Source organism: Clupea harengus, chromosome 14 (assembly GCF_900700415.2).
Source record: "Clupea harengus chromosome 14, Ch_v2.0.2, whole genome shotgun sequence".
NCBI classification, from domain to species: Eukaryota; Metazoa; Chordata; class Actinopteri; order Clupeiformes; family Clupeidae; genus Clupea; species Clupea harengus.
In genome coordinates, this window is record NC_045165.1 from 24,970,346 (window position 1) to 24,996,581 (window position 26,236).

The window sequence follows — 26,236 nt, forward strand, 5'->3', positions numbered from 1 at the left end:
GGCAAATTCAAGAGTTTCATTCTTTGTCATTTATTCATAATATTTGATGGTAAAATACACTTTGTTTACAAGTGCTGATTAGGACTGCTATATTACATTCATCGTATTGTTTTTACAGAGTCTTCAGAAAGCTTCCACATGAATATCGCACACACTGGGTGAACAGGAGAATGTTAAAAATGCCCACAACAAAAAACTACACACATCACACTCCCCCCCCCCCCCCAATCCTTGCACATTCATCCCGCTTCATTCATCTGAAAGAGGGTTAGTTGGTTGAGCACTAAAAGTGGGGTGTGACATTTTTGACACTGGTGTTGAGAAGCCAAAAGGATCAAGCCACCTGATTGGTCTACCTTGCTCCGTGCTCACCAACTTACCCAGTTACTCAGTCGCTAGGGTGGCTTCTTGCTTATGTGAGCCACTAGTCTCCCAGTGCACAACACATTACCAACTGGAGAGACAGCTCTCTAGTGAAGATCAGACACTGATTGATCAGGGTGGGGTCAGGACTAGCCTACTGTGTCTGACTCGAAGGGAACGTCTGAACAGAAAATAAAAACAAAATATTAAAAAAATGCACAACAATCGTGTTTTTTATCACTCAAAGCCAGATGTTCCTCACTAAGCCTTTTAGACATGCTTTTCACTGACATTTACAATACACAGTCACACACCTATACACAGGTAGCTAAACACCCACCCACCCACCACCATACACACACACACACACACACACACACACACACACACACACACAATGTTATTTATAGTGTCCATGTGGACTCTATAATCCCTCTATACAGAGATGTCCCTCACCTCACACTATTCCTCTCTATGGCACTGAGCTCTGAGGCTTTCCACCCCACACCTAACCATACGCTTAACACACAGGTCAAAGGTCAGAGTTCACATTACCATGATAGAGTCACCAACACACACATACACACAATACATCCATACAAAAATACAGAAATAAGAAAAGGAGGGCCACATAGGAAAGGTCAGTCAGGGACGTTCTGTTACAAAAGTCTGTAGAAAGAGGCCTGTCCCAGCCGGACAGAGGCTTACCAAAGAGACAGTCAATATAGAGCTTTAACAAATACCCTGTTTCTTTTAAAAACAATTTCGTAAATAGATTTTTTTTTGTTATTAAAATATATTACTTAAAATATATTACTTTGCTTAGCTAGTCAGACATTAAAAACAAAATCCTGAATATTTAGTTTTCCATAAGTCGACTTTGGTATATTACCATGGAAATGACATAGAAAAGAAGGTTTGTAATTGTCTCAGGGTCTTGGTAGACGTTATAAAACATGATTGGTATGTTTCTTTTAGGATGGACACAGCATGCACACCCGTGTTACAGAAAGTTGATGTACACATAGTAAAATAGACCAACTCTTCTGTGACTTCACTCTGAATTGTCTGAGGACAGCTCTATGGTTCAACATTTAGCGTTTAGACACCTATAGTGTGATTGTTTTTTTTGTTGTTGTTTCTTCTAAGTTTTTTTTTAAGGTAAACTCAAGCATGTCAACATGGATATGATTAAGCAAGATACACAAAATTAACATAGAAAAATTTAAATCCTCAATACAACTCCACAAAAGCCCATATTTACAATACAAAAAAGCATCGAAGCACAACTCTTCATATTCTCCCTTCTGAGTGTTAAGCATTACTTCACTGATCACACAGCTACTACAAAAACGGACATAAAGTTTTTTTTTCTGTATATTTCTTGGTAAATTTTTTTAACGTCTGACAGATTGTACGGAACAGTTTATCTACATTTTCCCAAAGCTTGGCTGAGGGAGGCAGTACCAGTTCACACAGTTTCATGAAACGCGAGAGTGACACACACACACACACATACACACACACACACACACACACATTAATATGCTGAAATGGCACGACCTGGGCTCCTTACTCCTGAGAAAACACGTCTTAGAGAGATCATGTCGTGTCCTTGCACATCTCTCAGTTTGGACTGTAAGCACCTGGAGTCCTTAACCCTGCAGTTCTTCTACAAAAAAAAAAAATTAAAAATGACGTGCAACCTTTTAAGAAAAGTTAGCTCAACTCTGTATGGATTGACAATCGAATGAAATAATCCAGATCTATCTTTCTCTTTATAGATAGAAGTTTGCATCTAATATAAATATTTTGGAGAGGAAAAAAAAATCAACAAATTATTGCCATTGCCACCTTCACTGATCAAGCTGTTTTGATCAAATAAGTCCACTCATTTCTAAACCTTCATCTGTGTCTCTCGAGGTGAGTGTGATTTTGGAAAGCTCCGTACTTTAAGATGAAGCCTGTCCTGTGGCTTCATCACCTGATGAAGCAGATCCCCATCCCTCTCCACCGCTGCCTTCTACACATGTACCCAGCAGTCATGCAGTTAGCGCACGTACTGCAGTGGCTCAAAGGCGGCTCCTCACGCAGGTGACTCTGGAGAGCGCTGAGACTACAGCAGAGAGTGCAGTCGGAGGCCTCACGCCCTGTTTTCTGCATAAGGGTCCCCAGTGGCTTAACCTCACAGGAGCTTCCTAGTGGGCCTTTAGTTTCTACAAAAATACCCTTGTTTTATTCCTTTTTTTTTTTTTTTAAACAAAAACAACAATGCCTCAACAATATTAAAAAAAAATATCGAGCAAAACATCAGTTAGAAAATATTGCCACTACTCAAAGTCGTGCCTCAGGGTTTTGTTTTTGTTTTTAAGTCAAGGTGCTTGTTAAACTTCCAAACTGCTAGCGAGACGACTCCCCGGCTGAGACCGGGAGTCAGAGCAGGATACACTCGACTCCGGCTCCAGTCCCAACGGATCCTCAACACCTGCGCACCCTCTCTCCAAACACACACACATTCATGCAAAGTCATCGGAGCACCTCCTGCGCTCACGCCATCACCGCACCACCAGGCAGGAGACGCAGAGCTTGGAGGGCCCGATGCAGTCGTCGTGGCAGAAGGCCCCGCAGCCTTTGCACATGATCATGGCCTTGAGGCGGCAGTAGCACTTGGACTGCACCTCCTCCATCGCGCCGCCTTCCATGAACACCTGCTCAGGGGAGTCCTCGCCTGGGTTGCCCGGGTGGCCGGCGGGGATGGTCGTCACGGTGACGGAGAAGGACATGACGCTCCCGCTGCTGGCGTCGGCCGAGGAGGGGGCGGACCCGGCCGAGGCGTGGTTGAGAGCCGGGGGGACGGACATGCTGATGGTGCCCCCGTAGCAGGGGCCCAGCGACGGGCCCCAGCCCTGGGGGCTCTCAGAGTTACTGCTGCTGTGTGTGGTGCTGGTGCTGGTGCTGCTCATCTGTATCTCCGCACTCTGACTGTCCACCCCGGCCTCCTGCTTCACCCAGGAGCACCTCTGGGGGCTGTCGGGCTCCTCCATCTTCACCCCCTTCCCCCCCTCCCCCTCCTCCTCCGCTATCGCTCTTCTCTCCTCCGGTTCCTCCTCCTTCAAGCGCACCTCCCCCACCTCGGGGCTCTCCGTCTTCAGGCTCACCTGCGGGAGAGACAGGTGCGCACGCTTGCTGCTCTCCGAGCGGCCATAGGTGGACACATTGAGCAGGTAGTGGCCCGTCATGGCCGGCCGGGAGCTGCGCTTGCGGCCCAGCATCCCCATGGGGAAGAAGGGCCGGTCCTGGCAGCTAGGTGGCGGCGGGACGCCCAGCGCTCGAGGGTCATGCTGCGGGACCGCAGGGCCGTACGGCTGGCCGTGCTGGCTCCTCTGCATGAACACCTGAAGGATCTGCTCCTGGGTCTCCTTGTCGAGCGTCTCCCGCGGCTGCTGAAAGACAGGCTGCTCCGCTCTGAACCCAGGCCTGACCGGGCCAGAGGTGCCTGGATGACCGGGCATCACCAGCTGACCCAAGACCTGCTGGCGGAGTCTGCTTTGGTCCTCGTGCCCAGTGCTGGAGGTGGGCAGATTGGGGAGCTCGCCCCGGGCCAGGGGTTTGGGGAGGATCTTCTCCAGGGGGATCTCTTTGCCCTGCAGCAGCTGCGTGACCAGAGGGTTATTGGCCGGGATGGACGAGTTGGATTTGAGAGCGGCGCAAAGCGAGAGAGACGCCGCTGTGTTTGCCATGAGGCCAGTCACTGGAGGCCTCTGAGAGTGTGAGAGCGAGGGCTTGAAGACGCTGTGCGAGTGTAACTGGTGACTGTGCGATCCAGACGCAGCTCTGATGTCTGAGTGTGTGTGCGAGAGACAGCCAGCGGAGGCTGGAGACGCCGGGCTGAGTTTGACCGGAGAGGGCGTCTCGCTCCCACTGGACACCGAGGAGGGGGTTGAGGGGGCGCTGCCCCCACCAGGTCCGGGCCCTGGCACTGCCCCTCGGGGAGAGGTGCCCGCGGCGGCAGCGGCGGCTGTCCTCTGGGCGCGAGCCTGCTGCGCTTTGGCCTTGATGTCGGCCAGCGTGCGGGCACCTGTGCGGCCTGAGCGAGGGGGGGCCACCACCAGGGGGGGTCTGGGCGACACGGGACTGGGGGGAGGAGCAGCTGCTGCCAGGATACGAGATACAGGGATCTGAAAGGAGCAAGGATGCAGTAGAAAGTGTTACAGATCGCATTATATGATTTGGATCAATACAAATTGCCAATCCAGTTAAACCAGAACATGACCTGGAAACAGACAAACTAACATGTCACACAAAGAACGTCAAACCGATACACAACATATCTGGATGGATGACCAACCAAATACTTACAATGAGAGGAGGTACCCTCTGCTCTTTACTGGGAGTGACTGCTGGCGCTGATGTAGATAACGGCAGTGATGAAGAGGTGGTGGTGGTGGGGGGTGATAATGATGATGATGATGATGATGATGATGCTGCTGCTGCTGCTGCTGTGACTGATGAGGCTCCTGCTGGCTGAGCTGGGCATGGCTTTTTCTCAGGACTCGCCTCTGCCTCCTGCTGGCCGGAGGACTTCCTTTTCAACAGCTCATGGGATGTGGACGGAGCAGGAGAGGCCACATGACACTCTAATGCTGCTGCGCTTCCTGGGCTGTCATTGCGAGCAGCCTGGGCCTTCTCATCTCTGCGTGGAGTGCCAGAGACCAGTGGTGCAGCAGTGGCAGCAGGAGGAGCAGGAGGAGCAGGAGCAGGAGCAGGAGGAGGAGCAGGAGCAGGAGCAGGAGCAGGAGCAGGAGCAGGAGGAGGAGCAGAAGCAGGAGGAGCAGAAGCAGGAGGAGCAGGAGCAGGAGCAGGAGCAGGAGCAGGAGCAGGAGCAGGAGCAGGAGCAGGAGCAGGAGCAGGAGGAGAAGCAGGAGGAGCAGGAGCAGGAGCAGAAGCAGGAGGAGCAGGAGGAGCAGGAGGAGCAGAAGCAGGAGGAGCAGGAGGACTAGTGGCTGGGGAGGGAGCTGAGACAGGGGATGGCGTAAGGGATGGAGCTGGAGTGAGTCCTTCCTGAGCTAAAGCAGGAGCAGGGGCAGGGGCTGCTTCTGGGGTGGAGGCCTCCCGCACTGCTGGATGGCTGGCCTCTGCCTTCTGTGGTATTGATGGTGTGAGTGTGGGGCTATGGGGGACCTCTGGGGCTGCCTGTGAACCCCTCTGCGGCAATTCAGCTGACCGTACAGGGCTTGGTGGTGCCTGGCTGAACGGTTTCTCTGGTTCTGATTCGGATACTGATTCTGTGGGAGATGGTTGGAGGTCTTGGCTCTGCTCCTGCTTGCCCCTGGTGACGTGTACAGTTGAGGGTTTACAGGACAGCTTGGTCCGCTCCTGGGAGGGAGAGGGAGCCTCAGTGCCCTCAGCCTCAAGAAGCTCTCTGGACTCTTCCAAATCCAAACCAGAGCTAGAGAGCGGATACAGTGGACACAGCACAGAGAACGGTCAGTAAGAGAGGACATATTCTTCTCCTATTATTTTTCTCCAGACGTCACTGTCTGTGTCAACTAAACATGGGCTTTTACATTCATGCCACATGCACAGACTATACTAGCAAAATACATTTTGAGGTGGAAGATACTAGGCCATATTTAAGGCATTTCAATGCCTCTGCTGCTGACCAGAGAAGTCAGACAACAGCCAATCTGACTAGAGCAAAACCACTGTGGCTCATGTGACAAGAGCACATGTAACACGCACTGGGGCGGAACTAACTCTTGCGGGACTTACTGCTCGCCGTAGTAGTTCTCAAAGAAGTGCTCCTTCCACAGCTCCACCTTCTTCTCCTTCTCTATCTCCTGCCTCATCCGCAACCTCAGCTCAGGGGTGAACTCGCCTGCAACACCAGCACATCGCATTAAGCACCAAGACTGCGGAGAAGCTCTCGCTAAAGACAACTGCCATTTCCTATAGTCAACTACATATGGAAAAGTTTCATCAAAAGTATTCTTCAGAAACAACAGTGGTAGAGCACCAATCCTACAGGGGTTTAAACAGTTACTAAACCCTAATGGAGATCCACACTACATGTCTCTTTAAAGTGATGTATACTGTGCAGACTTTTCTGTCTTGACTTCCCGGCATACTAGCTGATTTAGAGGCCAAAGAATGTCAGGAGCAGGACACAGTGAGTCAAACCTTCAGAGAGTCGCTCCTTCCAGGACTGGGCTGCCGAAGTGAAGAATTCATTGTTTAAGGCAGAGCTAGTGACCTTCAGGACAGGATCGTCCATGCAAGCCTGTGAAGAAGAATACAGGATGCCATCCATCATCATCATCATCATCATTATGAACATGATTATAATCAGAACCAGTACTGTCATCATTATTACAAACATGGCAATATAATCATCACCATCAACCTCATTGCCACGATCTCCATTATCACAATCACCACCGCCATAATCATCACCTAATTTGGCACTGATTTTGGGTCGCCATTTCATCATAATTAACTTCATCATCCTCGCCCTCATATAACACAAAACCCCGTTGTCCTTAACACGAGAACGGGCCAGTGCGTCGCACCAATCTCTTAATCACGTCTCGCTCTCATCTTCACAGCAGATGGTGCCCTGGCATGTGTCCTCTCGTGGGTGTAGCAGCAGTCAATGCCAGCATGCATGCCCACACGGGCACACACTCATAATCATTTCACACACACTCATACTCATACTGAGAGACACGCCCGCTTTCAAACTCGGGCTGACGCGCGGCAACGGTGCCCACCTGCTGGTCCACCTCGGGCAGCAGCTTGAGCAGCTTCAGCTGGCACTCGTGCGGCAGGGCGGAGAAGTTGTGCTTGTTGATGAGGGCACGCAGATTGGTGTTGACCAGGATGGAGTCGGGTGTCTCCACGTCGATCTCGCACCGGCTGCGCTTCATTTGCCCTGAGACGACGGGATCACACGGTCAGAATCAGCACATCAGACGGAAACATATATATCATTCGTGTTTCCATGTCTGAAACATTTTATTCCCAATCATTGTCTATTTTTGTCTAACAGTCATACTCAAAAATGGCAGACAAACGATATTAATCTGATGCAGAGGAATACTGAGAGGCAGTATCTGCACGTTCTTGCATAGGTATAAAAGCTTTACAGATTTTCGGATGATAAACTGTAAACTGTACCCTTAATAACAAGGATAGACAAAAACGCTCAAACAACAAACACACATTCACACAAGTTCAGATGACACAAACAAAGACACACATTCATATCACCCAAATCTCTCTATTTTGGCATGACTTTATTTAGTTCATTACAGCAATATCTTACACCGGTTCAACCCTAACAGAAAAGGTACAGTATGTAGCGTGTGGTTATCTAGGATAAGCGCAAGCAAGCACTCACGTGCACTGAGGCGGCTGGACCGCTGAGAGAGCTTCCTGCCGGCAGGGGGACAGTCTGCCTTCGCTGAGGACGAGGAAGAGGACGAGCTGGAGTTCTGAGGACTCGCAGGGGGGCGCTCCACCTGCTTCAGCTCCCACGCTACAGGTACACACAGGCGGACATGAAGGAAGGGAAGTGTGTGACTACTATTCCGACAAAATGAATGGTTGGAATGGAATGGTCTTGATGTGATGTGTGACAGTCATGCATTTGTGATTTTTCTTTTCTTGTTTACATAAGTATGTCTTTCTTGGGTGAGTCAGCATTCTTGTATTGAGGGTAAGTTGGAACTCCTACAGTCTGAGTAAGTGTGTGTGTAACTGTGTAAGTATTTGTGTATTCACATGTCTGTGCCATTGTGTGTGTCTATGTATGTTAGGGCTGGGCGATTAATACAACTTTATTTTCAATTTAGGATTTTGGATTCGAATGATTATGAAAACATAATCGAGATAAAAATATTATTTTGCCACATTCCGTTATAAATCCAGCGCACCTATTTGCTTTACAGCGGTGTGCTTTTGCCCCTCCCTAAAAGCCCAAACTCCCTCTCAGCCAGGCAGTGCCATACTTTGCTCATCTCAAGCAAAAATAACGGAAAGAGAGCCTATGATCAACAAGAAAGGTGAAACCAATTCAGCTGTTTTGAAACATTTTGAAACATTTGGAGTCCGATGAGTAATGAGTCGATGAGCAGCACTGCCACTAGTGAACTAGCGCCACTGCTGAAATTTCACACGGTGTATTATTCATGACGAAATGTATGGTCACATTCGTTAGCACGCTAAAGATATTATAGTTCAATGCTACAGGCCTAAACTACCGGGCACATAACTAATAACAAGTTAACTAAAGATGATTTTAAAAAACACTTGTCTGTATGTATTAGTCTATTACTAATTCTAATAAGTAAAGAAGACAAAATATAAGTTAATATATTAGTATAATGTATAAACATAATATACATTGATAGTAATACCACTAATAGTAAAGTAAAGAATATTCTATTAAATAAAAGCACAGAGGGTTCATCATCATGGGCTCATGTCCGCGCACACAACTGCACCGCTGCTGAAAAACTCCTAGGGAAAACAATGAATGAGTAACCCTGTCAAATAATCCTGATCTCAATATTGACCCAAATAATCGTGATCATTATTTTTGCCATAATCGAGCAGCCCCAATGTTTGTATGTATGTATGTATGTATGTATGTATGTATGTATGTATGTATGTATGTATGTGCTTGAGGTAGAGAACTTCTGTACCTGTCTTGCCGGAGACGGATGAACGTAAGCGTGGGTAGGCTGTGATGGCTGAGTGGGCTGCAGAGATGGATTGTGGGTAATCTGCGCTACCTGGCTTGGCGTCCACGCTGTCGGCCAGACCCTTCACACTCTTCAGCAGAAGCCGTGGGCTTGAGCCGGACGCCATCACACACTGCCTCCGCTGGTTCCTCTGCTGCTGCTGCTTCAGTGCCTGAATAAACACACACACACGCACACACACACACACCACACACACCACCCACACGAACACGAACACACACACACACACATACAGACCAACACATCAACATACAATACACACACAGGCACCACACGCACCACACACACCACACACACGAACACACATACAGACCAACACATCAACATACAATACACACACAGTCCAGCACATCAACACACAATACCCACAAACAAACGAATATGCAAATATGCAAACATGCCATATATGTAAATATAACAAGACACCCACCCACTCTCATATGCACATGCCCATGAACAAAAATATCCACGTCTTGACAAGTACGCACACACACTCACCCCCGCACCCACAGGAATGATATAACTTCCCACCAACCCACTCCACACACAATCATCAGAGTTGTCTTTGAAAACAAGAACTTCATATAATCACAGGAAGTGATGTGATGAGTTCATACTGCTCTCCATTGGTTGATTAGTGAGGAAGGGCCGCGGCCTCACCTGCTTAAGGGCCTTCTTGCTGTGCTTCTGGGAGGGCGAGATGAGCTTACTGGAGGGGACAGAGGGGGAGGAGCAGCGCGACTGTGGGGAGGAGGGCTGGGACTTCAGCTTGGCCGGCACTGCAGGAAACACAGCACACACACACACACGTGCACACACACACACACACACACACAGCACACGCACACATCCACACACACAAACACACACACACTTTTAAAAAACACAATTTTTCCACGCACGCAGAGACACATGAAGATACACGTACATATACGTGTACAAAACAGTTTCAACCGTTTCCGGGACTCCATAGACATACATGTACAGACATTAACACACAGTGCCGCCTCATACATCCAACCCAAATGACTACACTTCAGTGTCGCTACACAAGTTACGGTTACTCCTCAAGAGCTGTATAGTGTTTCTGGAGCTGGAGAGACAAGTATACTCTGTGAAATGACTGAGTTGACAGTCAGCCATATGCAGACTATGTGGTCATAACTGTGATGCACACGATCACAATCTGATCTGGCACATAAGTGAAAAGTGTCCCCAATACAGTGCCCAGGCTATGGACAATGCATCAGCTCTAAAAATAAATTAAATAAATCAGCTGAACTTTTTTTTCTTTTTTCTTTTTACAGCTGTGCAACTTTTATTCAACGGTTTAAAGCTTGCACATGAGGCCTACAAACTCCTCTGCTTAACACATGTTCCCACATGATAATTTCTACAAAAGTGTCTTGTTTCACCAAAGTTAAACACAAGAAGAGAACCACAAAAACTTACAGGAAGACATCACGGATCTGAGCCTCAGATGACTAGTTAGTTCCTGGTCTGTACAAGGCTTCTGCCTTTTTTTGCTTTCCATAAAACTGGTTTAAAAAGCAGACCAGGACTCCCTGCGGGACTTCAGAACATGGTCTTGCACCTCTGACTGGACCACACGACTATGTCTCTATCTATTATGTTTTTATCGATTCTGCGAAATTAAATGTTCAGGTCGCCCCTCAACACAGCTTCTCAAATGCTGCTGTGTTGCAGATGAGGAAGTGGCTAGGGCGCTCAACTGAAAATATAAGTGTTTCCTGTTTGCATGATCTGAGGTGACAGAGTGACAATGAGGAAGGGGCGGGGGCGGGGGGTGGGTGGGGGAGGCCACTGCTGGGGCTCCCCAGCTGACATGGGCCTGCAGCGGGACAGCCCCCTCTCACAAGGGCACAGACACAAGGGATGGGACTGGGGCTGGAGGGGAGGGGAGGGGATGGAGTCATGTAGCCGAACAGACTGACTGATGAGAACCGTCAGAGATGGAGGAAGGTATGGAGAGTATAAACCCTGGCAATATGGTTGGGGTTAAGAAATGTGAGAAGGGTTATTTGTAGGTATTTTGAATTAAAGAGAGGTGCACAAACAAGAATTGAGCAGAAGAACTGGATAGGACTCTCTATTGAGATGAAAACAGTTCATGTACAGTCTACCTCCAACACACTTGATTAGAATGAAGTTCCAGTCTAGACAAGCAATTGTGTGTAAATGAATCTAGTGAGAGCGCAATACAGTGGTTGTCAAGTTACTACTTGTGCTCGCCATAAACATGAAGATATGTTTGTAAGCATTCAAACACAAATCTTTGCACGCACATTAACACTCCCTGGTATAAAAATAGGTCTTACACCGTCACTCAACGTCAGTCAACAACTCCCATCAGCACTGCTGAAACAGTGAGACACAGTTCGCCAGGAATGTGGAAGTGTGAAGGAATAGGAGTATAATTAATGTGTATGATTAAGTGTGTGAGTGTGAGTGTGTGTGTATGTGTGTGTGTGTGTGTGTGTGTATCACTGTATCTTTTCCATCTTCCCTCCTGTCCTTAATGTGATTACTACTTTCACAGTTTGAGTGTATTCATATATTGCAGCACTGTGTGTGCATGCGTGTGCGTGTGTGTTTATTTACATGTCAGTTTCTTCTCCTTCTCACACCCTGTCTTTATACTGTTGTTGCTGCTGCCCTCAATCTGTGTATATATGACAGTAAGTGTGACTGTGATTGTGTTTGTCCATGCAAGGATTGCCTCTGTGTGTGTGCGTGTGTGTGTGTGTGTGTGTGCGTGCGTGCATTACCCCTCCTTCGCCATCTGCCCCTCCTGCCCTCCTTGCTGTTGTTGCTGCTACTGTTCTCAGTGCTGCGGCTGTCAGAAAGATTATCACTGCTGTCCTCTGAACCTTCCTCTGACAGCTCCTTCACCACATCCGCTGTGTCTTTCTGCTCACACACACACACACACACACACACACACACACACACACACACACACACACACACACACACACACACACACACACAAACACAAACACAAACATTTAGTTAACTCAAATTGCATACACACATTATTATGGTTGATAAACTACTCCAAAAACTCATTATATGCACTATTTCCTAAATATACAGACATGCACCTTCATCATTTAAAAACTAGACTGTGAACTGTCTGCATTGGTGCTGCTACCCTTGAAGCAGCAGCCTGAGGACTCACCTTGAGTGTGTAGACTCCCATCCGGCCCGGAACCTTATAGAAGATGCCCTCCTCCCCACGGGAGTTGGTGTGCAGCATGGCGTTCAGACAGGCCAGGGGCGACGTCCCGCTGGAGAGGCAGAGGAGAGAGACTGATCACTCAGACATCCACTACTAGTGCACGCTTCCCATCGCTTCACATGCACAACACAGACATCACACACAATGCAGGAATTGCACGTGTCCATTATTGAATAACCATGAACATATCACACATGAACACTACAGACACACACACACACACACACACACACACACACACACACCACACACACACACACACACACACACACAGAGAGATCATCTCTGGTAAAGAAAAACACACGGATGCACACAAATACCACGCATCTTACAGCATTCCTAACACACATACACCACCAGCCAAACAAAAACACACACTCTATTAATCCAGGACAACTGAGGCTCTCGGGCACATGCATGCAATCCTCACGAGGCCGGGAGGTTGTAATGCATCCACAAGGAGAGGGTCTTGTTTTAGCGTATTTCCCTATACGTCTCAATACAGTGGACTGGCACCAATGGCTCATGTCATATAGATAACCAAATGCTCTGGGCTTTAGTGTGTTATCCTCAACCAAATGACCTATCAGTTTAGTGTATTGTGCACTGTGCTTTACTGCATTTATAAAACACATACACACACAACAGTCAACCAGGAGTAGGGACAAGCAGGAAAGGTGAGTGAATTATCACTAAGTTAACGCGGGGACATACACACAAGTCTAGTGGATTTGGGAGAATCTCAGGGTGGTTGTAACATCACACACTTGAGCAATAAGTAGTTCCTTTCAGCGGCCGCCGGGGGGGGGGGGGGGGGGGGGGGGGGGAAGGGGGGGTGCTAGAGAGGGGTCTGTGACTAACTGCACTAATGTGAGCTCCCTCAGCATGTTGTCTGGTTTGGAGTCAGGAGGTTAAGGGCATGCACAGGGAACACTGGAGAAGTGTTAGTCCAGGGATCAGTTTTGAGAATGGTGGAGCAAACTAGCGTTGAAATCTTACCTTCTGGAAACAACGGAGATAATGAACCCACACAAAACAAAAGAAACAAAAAAACAACAAACAAAAAAAACAGATGTGATAATTAGAGCTGGATGAAGGGGACCAATCTACTTCCTGTCCAAGAACTAAATCAAACTTAAAAATAAATAAATAAATAAATAAAATAAAATCATGTAATGCAGAGAGCATGCATCTTTAAATCACAGCAGCCCAATAACGACCACAAAAGTACTGATGAGAGAAACTCTGGAGTGCACTTCATCAGAACTAGCTCTGGTCTGCTCGTGGAGAGCTCAGCTAGATCTCACCTGATCTCCTTCAGGCGCTCTCTCTGGATAACCTGGAGGATCTCCTTGTGGCTCATGGGAGTGTTGGGGTACTTTTCCAACACCTGGTGGTGGGGGAGCGAGAAACAGAGATAAGGAGGAGCCCCTCAGAATCAGAAGCAAACCCTGACAGTTTGAAAGCCCCTAGATGGACCTCCATCAGCTCAGACTAGCAGACACGATAAAGAGTTACTGGGAGACTTTTGAAAGCAAATCCTCTTGAGGGTCCTGAAGTCATGTCTTACTCTGACTGAAACCAGATTCCACAGAGGAGCCCTGCGCATCATGCCATTGGCATCTCAACATGTGGCGCATGTTTGACTGATTTTTTCTTTTGGATCATCATATCTTCCCAATATAACAGCACTGAGTTGTGACTGTTCACTTTTGTAAATGTGTGAGCATGTGTGTTAAACTGTGCGAATGAATGAATGCATGTTAAACACCGGACGGTATAATAAACCGGCTGCGGTAAGATAGGTTGCTGGCAGTAATGTGAGGTTTGTGCTTGCGTTAAGTCACCTAATGAATCATCTGTCATCGATCTTGCCAGCCCAGCTGTGTAAGTGTGTGTGTGTGTGTGTGTGTGTGTGACTGTGTGCAGGCTGATCCTGGGAATACATTAGCCATGCAGTGACATCACCTACTAAAGTATGACTCATTTCCTTTCAGGTGGTGTGTGTATGTGTGTGTCTGTGTGTGTCTGTGTGTGTGTGTGTGTGTGTGTGTGTGTGTGTGTGTGTTTTGTTTGTGTGTGTGTTGTTTGTGTGTGTGTAAAGACAGAAACTGTGCACCAACTAAATAAAGTCCTGATGAGTTTTTTTTAACAAGTAGGCCTAAATGTTTCATTTAGACTTCATGAAATATTGGGGGGAAACGGTAAGCTCATTGAAGACAAATTTCAAAGATTTTTGGACAGTGTTTAATAATGAAAAGAAACAATGGCAGAAACATTATCAAAATTTCTTCAGAGATTTGTCTCACCCTCTGGACGGCAACAGGTGGCTTTTTGAGTGGCACTGTCCCGTGATATTTCTTAGATTAAATGTCTATTATAAAATGTAAACACAAACCACTAACATGACTACTGCAGACAATACATCGTAGCCCTCACAACAAAAACATTTTGACCAGCTTTCAACCCAGTGACGACACAACATAGCCTAGCTCCTCGCTTACCAACATACGAAATAGCCAGTTCTATTCGGAAAGGCACAGTCGTTTCAGTTAAGTGGAACCTACCCCATCCTGCTGAAGACGAGCAAGATAAATATACTCGAGTAACAACTACGTCCTAACTCTTTTCGAAACAGAATAGGGTGGCTTCCTTCCACCCTTCGTCTTTTATGTAGCATCTACATTACGTTTAAAAGCCTATCATTATGTCACAAGACACAATTCACGTGTTAAAATGTGAGGCTAAGGACCTAACGTTAGCCTAACAAGAACATGTCCAGGTTCAGAAAGCTTAGTCTTACAACGGCTACGAGGAAAAGGCAAAGCAAATCGAACCGTGTGATTAACAATATGATTATATGCAAAGTAGCCTACTTTTTGAGAGATGTGTCATCACTTTAACTACTATAATTGCATATCCTGGTACTACCATTAGCTGGTTCTTCAAAATAATTCAATAACTGCTAGCGGTTGTAACAAACAGCACAGAAACCAATGTTATCATTGAGTTGGCTGGAGCCGTTTTGACAGCTAGCTCGCTAGCAGCTTAGCATTTAACGTTAGTTGAGGATATCTAGCTTGCCATATAGTAAAACAACCTCAATCCCGATGCTATGGTTGGTTACGACTAGGGCATTGTCAAGTAACGTAGGGGCTTGTAACTGGTGCAACATTTGGTGTGCCAACTGATTTCACATCTCATATTAGCTAAACCAGCTATCCAAGCTTAGTTAGCTATCCAAGCTAATTTGCTTGCTTGCTAGTTGAGGACACAGACGTCATGCGCTTAGCTATGCTAGCTAATACCAGCTAGGCTAGCTAATACGTCTGGTGCTGTCATTAGCAAACAGGGGAAGACAGTTTGTATGGAAAAGTTCATTGCCATAACTGACAAAGCAAGTAAAATAAACAAGCTCCGTCGAATAACAGTCACTAGTTAATCACGGAATAGATTTCCAATCAACTTCAACGGTTCTGCCAACATCCAGGCCTTGCCTTTCATGCGCAATAGACCGTCTACACTAACGGGTCATGAACTCATAAACACAGTTGTACAAGTGGGAGCGCAGGGAGACAACAACCATAACAAACGCGTCATGTCGTTACAATTTTACCGTTTTAGCTGCTTCTGCCCATGTCCGTCCCTTCTTCTTCCTCTGTTTCTCCCTCATGTTTGCGGTCGGTGAGGAGTGTCGACCGATTGTAAGTGCGTCCCGCTGTTTGTGTGGAAATGTTGCTTTAGTTACCGTGCAAGAGCCACCATTTCTGCCATATTGGGTTTTTACTGTACAACGCTAGTCATGTGACCGACCCCTAAGGAAACGTCATCTTACTGTATAACAACAGTGATGAGCTCAGGTGGGTTATGTTTTCTTTTGTGGGTCAGTTTATATCAAATGAGGTGAAATAAAGGCATGATATATACAGTAAAGAGCAGATATATTTTTGACTAAATTAATTTTGGTCTGAGCAATGACCGGAAAAAAAACGTTTTTTTTTTTTTTTTACAGTCATTGGGTCTGACCAATAAATAGTGGAGTAGACGTTTTATGGAGCGTCAAAACTCAAAGATAGCTGGGCATACAGATACACAGACATACTGTATGTAGGCTACTTGAATTAAATGCAATGGTAAGGATGTGAATCAGTTATCACTCCTTAAGAATAGGCTTTTTTTTTAAATTACACTCATTAATAATGGATTGAAAACACATGACATGCAGAAAACAGAAGATGGTTCAGCTACAGACCATCACTCATGCTGGTTTGCAATCTGTTGCTGGACAGACTACATCCTGGCTTGTCTTTCTTTCCTGCTGTAGAGGTCAGTGCTGATCTTGTTTTTGGGAATGCTGTTTATACAGGTTGTGTCCACAGCTGACACAAAGCAGTGAGTGACATGTGAACTAAACTGGCATGGAACACATTTATAAACCACTAACACAGAGACCAGTTTGGACATTATTTTCTATTTTTTTCTAGTTAACATTGTAACACAGATACGTAATGCATTCCCAATTCACAGGGAAAGAAGACATATAACCATTGAAATGCTTTTGCCCACATACACACACATCAGGCCACAATAAAGCTGTTTATCAAAGCTTTCACCAGCTGAGTTATCGTAATTCAACATTGCACCATTCACAAAGGCTACAGTTCATTTTCAAAACCTAATTTTATGCAAAATGGCTTAAAGCCATTTAAAGACACCCTTGTGCTTTTCAAGTATCGAAAGCTTCTAAAAAATGTTGTTTACAAAGCTGCAGAGGCAAAAAATGCTCAGTTTTAAATAATACAAATAATAAAAATGCTTGGCTTTAAATAATACAAAATAACAATAACAGTAATTGCAAAGCTGCTTTAGCCTGCCTTGCTTTCTTTCTCTCTGGCATGGAGAAAAAGCATATTAGGTGTTTGGAATGAAGGGATGCATACAGGCAGCGAGTTCATCCATGGATGATTTGGTTAGGCCTCTTTATCAGCAGGAAGGGTGGCGCCACAGGCACCCTGAAAAACTGAGGTGCGCGGGGACCCAGGAGCCAGCCAGCAGGCAGAGGAGGTCGAAGGCATGCAAGGTGCCTGATTCCTGAGGAGAGAACAGATCATCAAAAAGATGGGTGGGGGATTTTTAGACACAGGGCCATCTGCCGTGAGCTCATAACCATGAGATCGTGTTTCTAAGCAGTTCTTTGGCATGTTTCTCTATCGCTTCTAATGGTGGATCCCCTGCCATGCACAGTAGCCTGCATTCCTGTCACGCCTCCCATCTTTATCAAATCTAAGTAAAATATAACATTATGGGTGAGCCACAACCTATTGCAATTGTCCAAACAAGGCTTCTAAAGAGAGTTCCTCACATCTGCTGCCTGTGAACACACTTTCAGAGATTTGAAAACATGACCTTATGTATAGAACTACCCCCCTCTTCTGGACATAATCAAAACGCAAAGGAAGCTCCAGCGTCTCACCAGGACTGGGATTTCCTCACTCGAGTTGCAGTGCCTCTCCTTCGAAGGTGGACGAAGTCAGGGAGCAGGTCTCTGCTGATCAGATCTGTCCCGTTTAAGTTCAGGTGAAACATGGCTGGCGGAGTCATGTCCAGCTCCAGCAACATGACGTTCTCTGCCTGTAAGATCACACGGTAAGCCGGTTAAGTGTCCACAGAACTACATATTAATGGAGTTTTAAAATAGCCTCTAAATAGTGTAGAGAGGCACCACCAACCCTGTATCTGGGAGGTGCTCCTGTGGCTGCAGCAGACTGGGCATACTGGCTGATGGGTCGCTTGTATCCAACCACAGATGCTGGTCTTCGCTTAACACGACAGCGGCTGCTGGAATACAAAAGTGAGCTTTGATTAAGAATCAAATATGAAAAGAAGTCTTGTCATAGTCATGCTCACAAATCATCAAACGAGAAACTGTTATGATCATGTAACAACTATTTCTTCTCTCACTTTTCAGAGGGGAGAAGGGGCAGCATCTTCCACTGGTCCTCTTCACTGTCGTACTGTAGTCTGTTCATCATTTTGTTCTTCTCCTCGGGTGGAATGAAATTCTCTATTATCAAATTCCTGCACAAATATCAGACAGTTTTTGGCATAGAGTTTGTGAGGTTCTCACAGAGTAAAAGTTTAAAGATTAATGTAGATTTGATTCATTTGCAGATGGGAAATAGGGTTATCTGTGTTAAAGATTGTGAGTGTGGACTGTGTTTGAGTTGTAGAATTGCTGTATATTTATTCTAGTTTCTAAGTGTGACCAAGCTGCTTTCTATGCTTAGGTCTTCTTTGTTTAACGACTGCCATCAGAATATTACAACTTGTAGGACATGAGGATGTGATTCAATCAACTAACAGTAAAATGTTCATCTTTCCAGTGATGTGTGTGTGTATGTATGTATGTATGTATGTATGTATGTATGTATATGTGTGACTTTAATCTGTTCAAACATGAATCTGAGATAAAGCAAGTGAAATGTGCATGCACACATAAACACACACACACATACTCTCACAAACACAAAGAACAAGATAATTTAGTGTGTATTGGATGGAGCAACGAGCACTAGAAATACAGTATGTGCTTACTTAAACTTCATCTCCCTGATCAGTTCATGTTGTGTTTGTTCCAGTTCCTGTCTGGTGGCCACATGCTCATCAATGATGTCTCCAATTTCAGTTTTTACCAGCTGCAACCTGGTATACAACTGTATGCCAGATGACCAACAAATATAAAAGGTTAACAAAATGACAACATTAAACTGATTTAAAATTACGTTTATGAAATATTATGAAATAATACATTTGTAAAGAATATCTTCAAATGAGATCAATATATTTAATATTCTCTTATATTAAATCAATGTCATAACTCGTTCACCTTCTTCAGTTTCTTGGTCTTGAGTTCCACCTCTTGCTGCAGGGTGTCGAAGGTTTCCCTCAGCTCCACAGTTTCTTCATCCTGCTCAAACATCTGCTGTTGCATTTCTCTCTCCTGTCTCATCTACCCGGGTCAGGGCACAAAAAGGGATAGATAATGTGATAGGGAGGGCCAGAGTGACTCAGTCAGTCGATATAACCTGTGTCATTGCCCATCAGTCCCAAAGCAGCAAGCTTTCTTTCTGCCTCTTACCTGTGCTGTAATTTCTTGTCTCCTCAGTTCCAACATTTTCTGTTGCTCATTGGTGTGGTCCACAATATTCTTACCACCAACCAACAGCTTGCTTTCCATAGACTGGAATAAAATAGAACATGTAAGGTAATGTAACAACAACACCCACCAATAATTCATGAAGTGTTCAGCATCCTATGACAACCCCAATGAACCCTATAAACACTTCTCTTACCTTATATTTCTCTATGATGTGTTCTATGGTCTCTTGTTCTTTCTGTAGCTCCTCTACCGTCCTCTCTCTCTCTTCAGGAAGTCTATACATCTCCAGCTCCTCGAGGTTCCCATTTACACTGTTCCTGTACTTTAGTTTTTCCGCTTTCCTCTCACTCCCATCTCCATCCCTCTCTTCCTGTACAGTCTCCACCACATCCACATAACCCCCTTGGGGCTTTTCCACCTCTCCACTGCTCATGCTTCTCTTCATCCTCATGCTGTCTCTCCTCTTCCTCCTCCTCTCTTTCGCCATCATCCCTCGCTCTTCAAGTTGTGCTTTCAAACGCGCAATCTCCTCCTGGAACTCCCTAAGCAGGGCTTCTTTGGGGTCTTCATTTATGTGAGGCTTGTTCTTGATGTTCTTGGCCCGGTTGGCATACCGCAGGGTTGTGATGGTCTCCTCGTAGTTATAGGATGCAGGGCCAATGGTGGCTACCATTACTGTTTTAGAGTTGCCCCCTAGCGAGTCCTGCAGCAGCCGTGTGAGTTTGGAGTCCCTGTATGGGATATGGGTGCTTGTGCCATCCACCAGGGCAGATATGACATTGCCCAGAGCAGACAGGGACAGATTGATCTTTGCAGCTTCCTTGAAGCGCTCTCCTTTGACCCCAGTCTTACTTTGACGCTCACTGCCTGCCAGATCCACCATGTTAAGTTTCCCTACACGGATGTGATCTTCACCATCCACGCCTGTCTCACAACACTCAATGGTGACAATGAAGATGGCATGCGACCGAGAACTGCACTCATTCATCTTAGTGAAACCCACAGACCGAGACTGGTTCCCCAAGTTCATCACATGTTCAATTTCTTTGATGCTTTTGGTCACCACTGACAAGAGGTCTTTCACATACACCCCTGTCTCAGGATTCTCTTTGAGCTCCAGTTTCTTGTTGTTGTCTTTGCACAACAGGTCCCGAATCTCCTCCTGATAGATTTCTATGTAAGAGACCCGTACTAGATACCGCTGGTTTTGAGATCTGGATATGTGGGTGAAAATGTGGTAAAATGAATTTGGAATGACTCCACGCTTTTCAGGGTCTGATGGCAAACCCTGCATTGTGTATGTTTTGCCTGTCCCTGTCTGTCCATAGGCAAATATTGTTCCATTGAAACCAAGACAAACCGAGTCCACAAGAGGTTTGCATGTATAGTCATACAGATCATTTTGGGAGGAGGCCATGTCATACACCGCATCGAATGAAAATGTTTTCATGATCGCACCGGGCTGTGCCCTCGGATTACGCACCCTTACCTGTCCCAGTTTGACATCTACCTCAACTATTTTTTCATGATTCATCGTCTCCTCTTTCTTGTTGATGGGGCGGCACCGAACTACCACCTTCACCGTTTCGCTGTTCTTAGCCATAGACATCCTCCGCAATCGAATCATAACGTTATCTGAAGTCTTCCGCGACATGTCAAAACGGCATCCTATCACAGTTCACACAATAATATAATACCTCTAAGTCTGGCTTCCTCGCCGTTCTTTACGGAGATGTTAGATGCATTCCCCCCAAAATATGTTATGTTCAAGGACGATGGTCTCTTCTGTGGCTGGTATCTTCGCCTGTATTCCAGTGTTTACTGATGACGGATTCTTGAGCATCTTGACTCTAATATCTTCAGCTGCCACAGCACGAATTGATAAGTAATATAGGTACAATGAAATGATGCTTCAGGAACGAACCAACGCAACAGCCCAGCCCTCTTCTGCACCTCCGTGGTCCCCTCCCTGCTCCGCAGACAATGGATAGGCTGCAGTGCAAAGCGTCTCATAGCCCACGCCCTAGGAGTACTGCTATAATAAATCTATTACAACAGTCCTTGTGAGATTGGCTACCCTTTGACCTTTCAGACAATGCACGTACGTTCACTGTGTCTCATTTATTTTTCAGGCATTAGCTTTAAGTAATAACATATACCGTAGCTTGTAGGTTTAGGCGTAGCTTATTATTGAGGTCTGTTTCAATTCGGCACTACTCTTAATAACAATATGTTAGTGTTATCACTATGATTTGTTCAAAGGATAACAAGATAGCCTATTGTATTGTCTAATTTTCATTTAATGCAATGTAAACTCCAACAGTCAATATAAACAAAAGGATTAGGTTAGGTTAAATTAGCAGAACTTAATCTAAAAAAGTTTCCCTTTACCATTAATTTCATCAACTCAAATATACATTGTTTAAATAGTAAATCAGTTGTTTTGAGTGGACAGTTGTTTTGAGTGGATTTAAATGGATTACCATTATCCTTCGCAAGAACATAATAATCAAACTTTGCTATTAGTGTTTCCAACCGTCTTTATATGTGTTTGGTCATTCTAGTTGCACTAAAATACCAATAGAATTTGGGACATGGGTTCTGTCTTTGACATGCCTTGTGTCATGGGATGTGCTGCACTGTAAACCTGAACAAGTTCAGAGTACTTACAACTTTTGATGTAACCGATTACATAATAAAATTTGAGTACATATATTATTATTTTTAAGTAAACTTAACTTTAAAATGATACATCGGCTAAACTGATTTATTTTGTTATCGTTTTCATAATTTTTAAGTTCTCTGAACTTATATTCAAATATTTTTATACTTAAATCTTTTAATCTCTATGTACTAAATTATTTTCACTCAACAACACAAAATAAAATTAAGTTTTAAGCCTTAAAAATCAAGTTCAGTGCACTTAATACTGGTGAAAGAGTTCAACTTAATTATTCTGAGTAAACAATACTTAATAAGCTTACTTTTTTAAAGTTAACTCCGCTTGATTATTCTGAGTAGGTAATACTTAAATAGCTAACTTTTTTTAAGTGAGCACTACTTATTTTCAATTATTGACCACATATACTGATTTTCTGGTTCTGTTTACAAACTGACTTTAAACTGAAAGTTACTCTACAAGAAACATTCAAATCTATGTAAGATTTCTATTAAAAAGAGTGAGATGAGAAAAACTTAAGAGGTATCACATAATTTATATTTCTTGTAAAACAACTGACAAAATAAAATATTACATCAAAGCTTTAAAGAACAGCTTTACAAAGTTAACAAGTCAACAACAAATCGTTTATTTCAACAAATATTTTTTTAAGGTGAGTAAGGACGGTTTCAGAGGTTTGTTGTCATCCAGACACATAAAAAGGTTCTGTATGAGAAGGTGTGCGTGAGTTTTTTTCGGATATTCTAAATTGAAAGCATACGTCAGGTCAAACAACAACATAAATGCCCCAGAAATCTTCTGCACCCAATTCAAAGATGTTCTCGCAGCTGAAGGGGTCGGGACCCGATGTAAGGAGAGCAACAGGAGCATCATCAAAATCTGGCTCCTCTTCCTCCTGTAAAACACCATCAATACAATTACCAGGAGAGTTTCAATGGAAACACTTACAAAAAAACTGGCAATTAATAATACATAGTATCAATTAATATTAAAGTTTCAGTAACAAACAAAATGTGATCACTGAAAATGACATACCTGAAGGTCATAAGCCTCGAGGATCACCCGTAGCACCTCTGCTGTCTTGCCAGTCCGTGATGCCTTCTGCCTGTACACAAAAATATGGTTGACTCCTCTTCTTATATGTCTACATCAAATCGGTTTGTTGTTTATATGCAACACGAATGCTGTCAGGGCAAAAAGAATATTGTAGGTCTTAATTGAAGTTCTCGACCATTATTGTTAGCTTGCTGCTAACACTTTTATCCATCAGATCCATTAAAACACATAGAAGCTAGCTAGCTGCTAAAAGGTTACATATAACATTAGCATGCTGATATGAATTATATGGTGTTTCTGTAGAACATGAGTTGTTTTCAACATAAACAATTGATTGTTGTTTACTTTGCACATGAACATATTTGGGGGGAAATAACCCACTAACTAGCTATTTAGCTCTTTAGCTTCCTAGCCGCCAGCGCCAACAGTCGTGCAACTGAACTTGCTACTTGACAGCCAAAACGTGATTACTCAATAATAATTACAAAGAGGGAAATTCGCCACTTCTTACCGCAATTTCACTTGCTCCCGCAATTTTGTCGCAACAAACAGCTAAAAAACACAGTTTACTTACCAGATAAGGACGCCTAGCAGCGACAGGATTACTAAAATATCTCCTTTGGTGGGGTGACCAGACGTCCTCTTTTACCCGGACATGCGTCCGGTAGTGATTGCAAAATCGTCCGGGATTTAGCCTCGTCGGATATTTGTGTTTCTCTGGGTCCTTCACAAACTAGTTTTTACGCCCTTACAACTTTAGGAAAGGGTATCTCCATTACGTTCCACCTTCTAGCACACGCTCTGACTGTAGCGAGAACTGTCATTGGTCGACCGGCCTCTCAGTGTTGCCAGATGCACGATAATTATCCTCCAAAGACGATCATTTTGAGCATTTAATACGATACTTCACCATTTCCAATCTGGCAACACTGAGCACCGTGCCAATTCCACTAGTTGCATTGTTTACAACAGCACATGACATCTGCATGTGGAAGAGGTGTCAAAATTCCGTCGAGGGGGAGGGGGCGGGGTCATCTGTATGCTATACACTACCACGCCCCTCCCCGCGACGAAGTGTCCTCTTTTTCACAAACTCAAATATGGTGACCCTACGAAGTTGGCCGACTCCTCTTCTACAGGAGGAACATGCTTATAGAAGTATAACTGATACTATACAATTATTAAGTCTGCTGTCTCCATCTCTCATCACAAGATCTCTGATTCTGTTCTGAACTAGTCCTGCAACGACGTTGATGACGTCAGACGTCACGTTTCAATGAAACTAAAAAAATATGAGTTATCAGGCAATGTTTACTCAAACAAATACATTCCAATACAATTAAAACGTCTTCACTTGCTCAGAAAACTGATACATTTAAAGTTGGGTCAACTAAATACCAAGTTTTAAGTACTGAATACATAATGTTAATAAGTAAGTAGAACTGTTTGGGTTTACAGTGTGTGCTTTAGTCCCACCATGTCAGATATTTTATATGACAATTAGCTTTCAGGTTTATTCTCCTTGAAATATTAAGCAAACATATTTGATATATTTGCATGTTTTTCCCAACATATTAACTGTTGTTAGATTGTTATGTAGCTAATGCAATCAATATACAATCTTAAACAGCCTATAAGAAAATGATATCTAAGAGATATCCTTACTTTCTCCTTGACGACAATGAGATTAAAAGTGAGATTTTATCTTAAATCTCCTGCTCCTCAGATTTCTATATGGACCAAATTTATCCTATGGTGTTAAAGGAGAGATCTCAACAGGGTCACAAATCATGCTCCATTTTTACTAAATGTTTTGACATCTCAGTATTACCTCCTCATGTTTCTCTCTCAAGACCACCTTGGTATTTGGGGATGTAAATACCCAATAAAGTGCAATAAACTAGTCTATAACAAGAAGACCATTCAAAGCTGTTGTGGAGAGGGGTATCTCGGAAATCTTTTTAAGATTTTTACAATAAAGTGCCTCAAACGGTTTCTCCTAAGGAATTTTAAGAGAAATATCTGTGATTAAATGTTTACATTATTGAAACAATACTGAGATCACATCTAGGTCTCCTAACCTTTCAAAGATCCATCTTTGAAAACCAAACTTTTCTTGTGCCTGTTTGTCAACCTGTCCGTTTTACTTAAGGGCATTAATGCATTTTTTAAACTGAAAGAGGAATTCGGAGTTGATTTAACATGTTTCTTTCACATGGAACAGCAGTCCACATTACAATGAAGTAAATGCAGACCGTTTTCATTCAGTAAATATGCAAAATACCTATCAAAGTCTTTGTATTGCAGTGTTGAGTTAGGTTAATGAGATCCTGGTTCCAGGGATTATGGATAAATGCCACTTTCTTGCTCTGATGTTTTTATCCCCTTAACTGCTATATGTGGCCACCCGTGTGTGCATGCATGCATGGTATGCACAGTTTATTAGCATGATTTGTTTTGAGAGTATGTTTGTATGTTTGTCATTATAGAGACATCCATTGGCAAAACTTAAGATAGCTATTTGTTCTCCTGTGCTATGTCAATGTGAAATGTGTTAAAAGATGGGATGGATCAGACCTTCTCCTACAGGAAGTGGTCCAGGACTCGCCAATGATGGCTGAATTCCAAAACAGATGGCCTGCCCTGTTTACAGTGAGAGAAGGAAGTAGCAATAATATTATAGAACACTTGAAAAGTTTAGTTTTTTAGTTTTCTCAATTCAATTCTACTTCCTCTTAAGTGATTAAAAGTTTCTGTACTTATATTCTTGTAATTTATGGTGTAATAATTATGGATATGCCCTCAGAGTGATGACATACACACCAAGCGAGACTGTGTCCTGAGAAGTCTGTGTGTCTACCTCAATGAGGATAGTGAGACTCTCATCAAGGAGTACATGGTAAGTAGATGGAACTTCACTCTGGGCTTTCAGGGCTGATGTTTGTTGCCCT

At 44.3% G+C, this 26,236-nt stretch overlaps 2 protein-coding genes across 3 annotated transcripts; both read right to left on the bottom strand.

Moving 5' to 3' along the window:
* Positions 1-6: 6 nt before the first annotated feature.
* Positions 7-16,190, bottom strand: asxl2 (ASXL transcriptional regulator 2). Its single transcript, XM_042709676.1, has 14 exons — positions 16,007-16,190; positions 13,698-13,780; positions 13,390-13,392; positions 12,331-12,439; positions 11,918-12,059; positions 9,789-9,907; positions 9,069-9,279; positions 7,763-7,900; positions 7,134-7,294; positions 6,544-6,643; positions 6,136-6,241; positions 5,284-5,812; positions 4,723-5,163; positions 7-4,541 (listed from the first exon to the last, which is right to left on the bottom strand). Exons 1-14 carry the CDS (start codon positions 16,061-16,063, stop codon positions 2,919-2,921), a joined length of 3,822 nt encoding a protein of 1,273 aa, XP_042565610.1. The 5' UTR covers positions 16,064-16,190; the 3' UTR covers positions 7-2,918.
* Positions 16,191-16,841: 651 nt separating this feature from the next.
* kif3cb (kinesin family member 3Cb) lies at positions 16,842-21,577 on the bottom strand. 2 transcript variants are annotated; one of them, XM_031581034.2, is made up of 8 exons: positions 19,743-21,577; positions 19,529-19,630; positions 19,277-19,399; positions 18,985-19,103; positions 18,352-18,468; positions 18,120-18,225; positions 17,864-18,021; positions 16,842-17,481 (listed from the first exon to the last, which is right to left on the bottom strand). In XM_031581034.2, the coding sequence occupies exons 1-8, from the start codon at positions 21,201-21,203 to the stop codon at positions 17,361-17,363; spliced, it is 2,307 nt and encodes a 768-aa protein (XP_031436894.1). In that variant the 5' UTR covers positions 21,204-21,577; the 3' UTR covers positions 16,842-17,360. The 2 variants fall into 2 exon arrangements, with proteins under 2 accessions (XP_031436894.1, XP_012677869.2); XM_012822415.3 differs by having other exon boundaries at positions 18,120-18,228.
* Between the last annotated feature and the right edge of the window lie 4,659 nt (positions 21,578-26,236).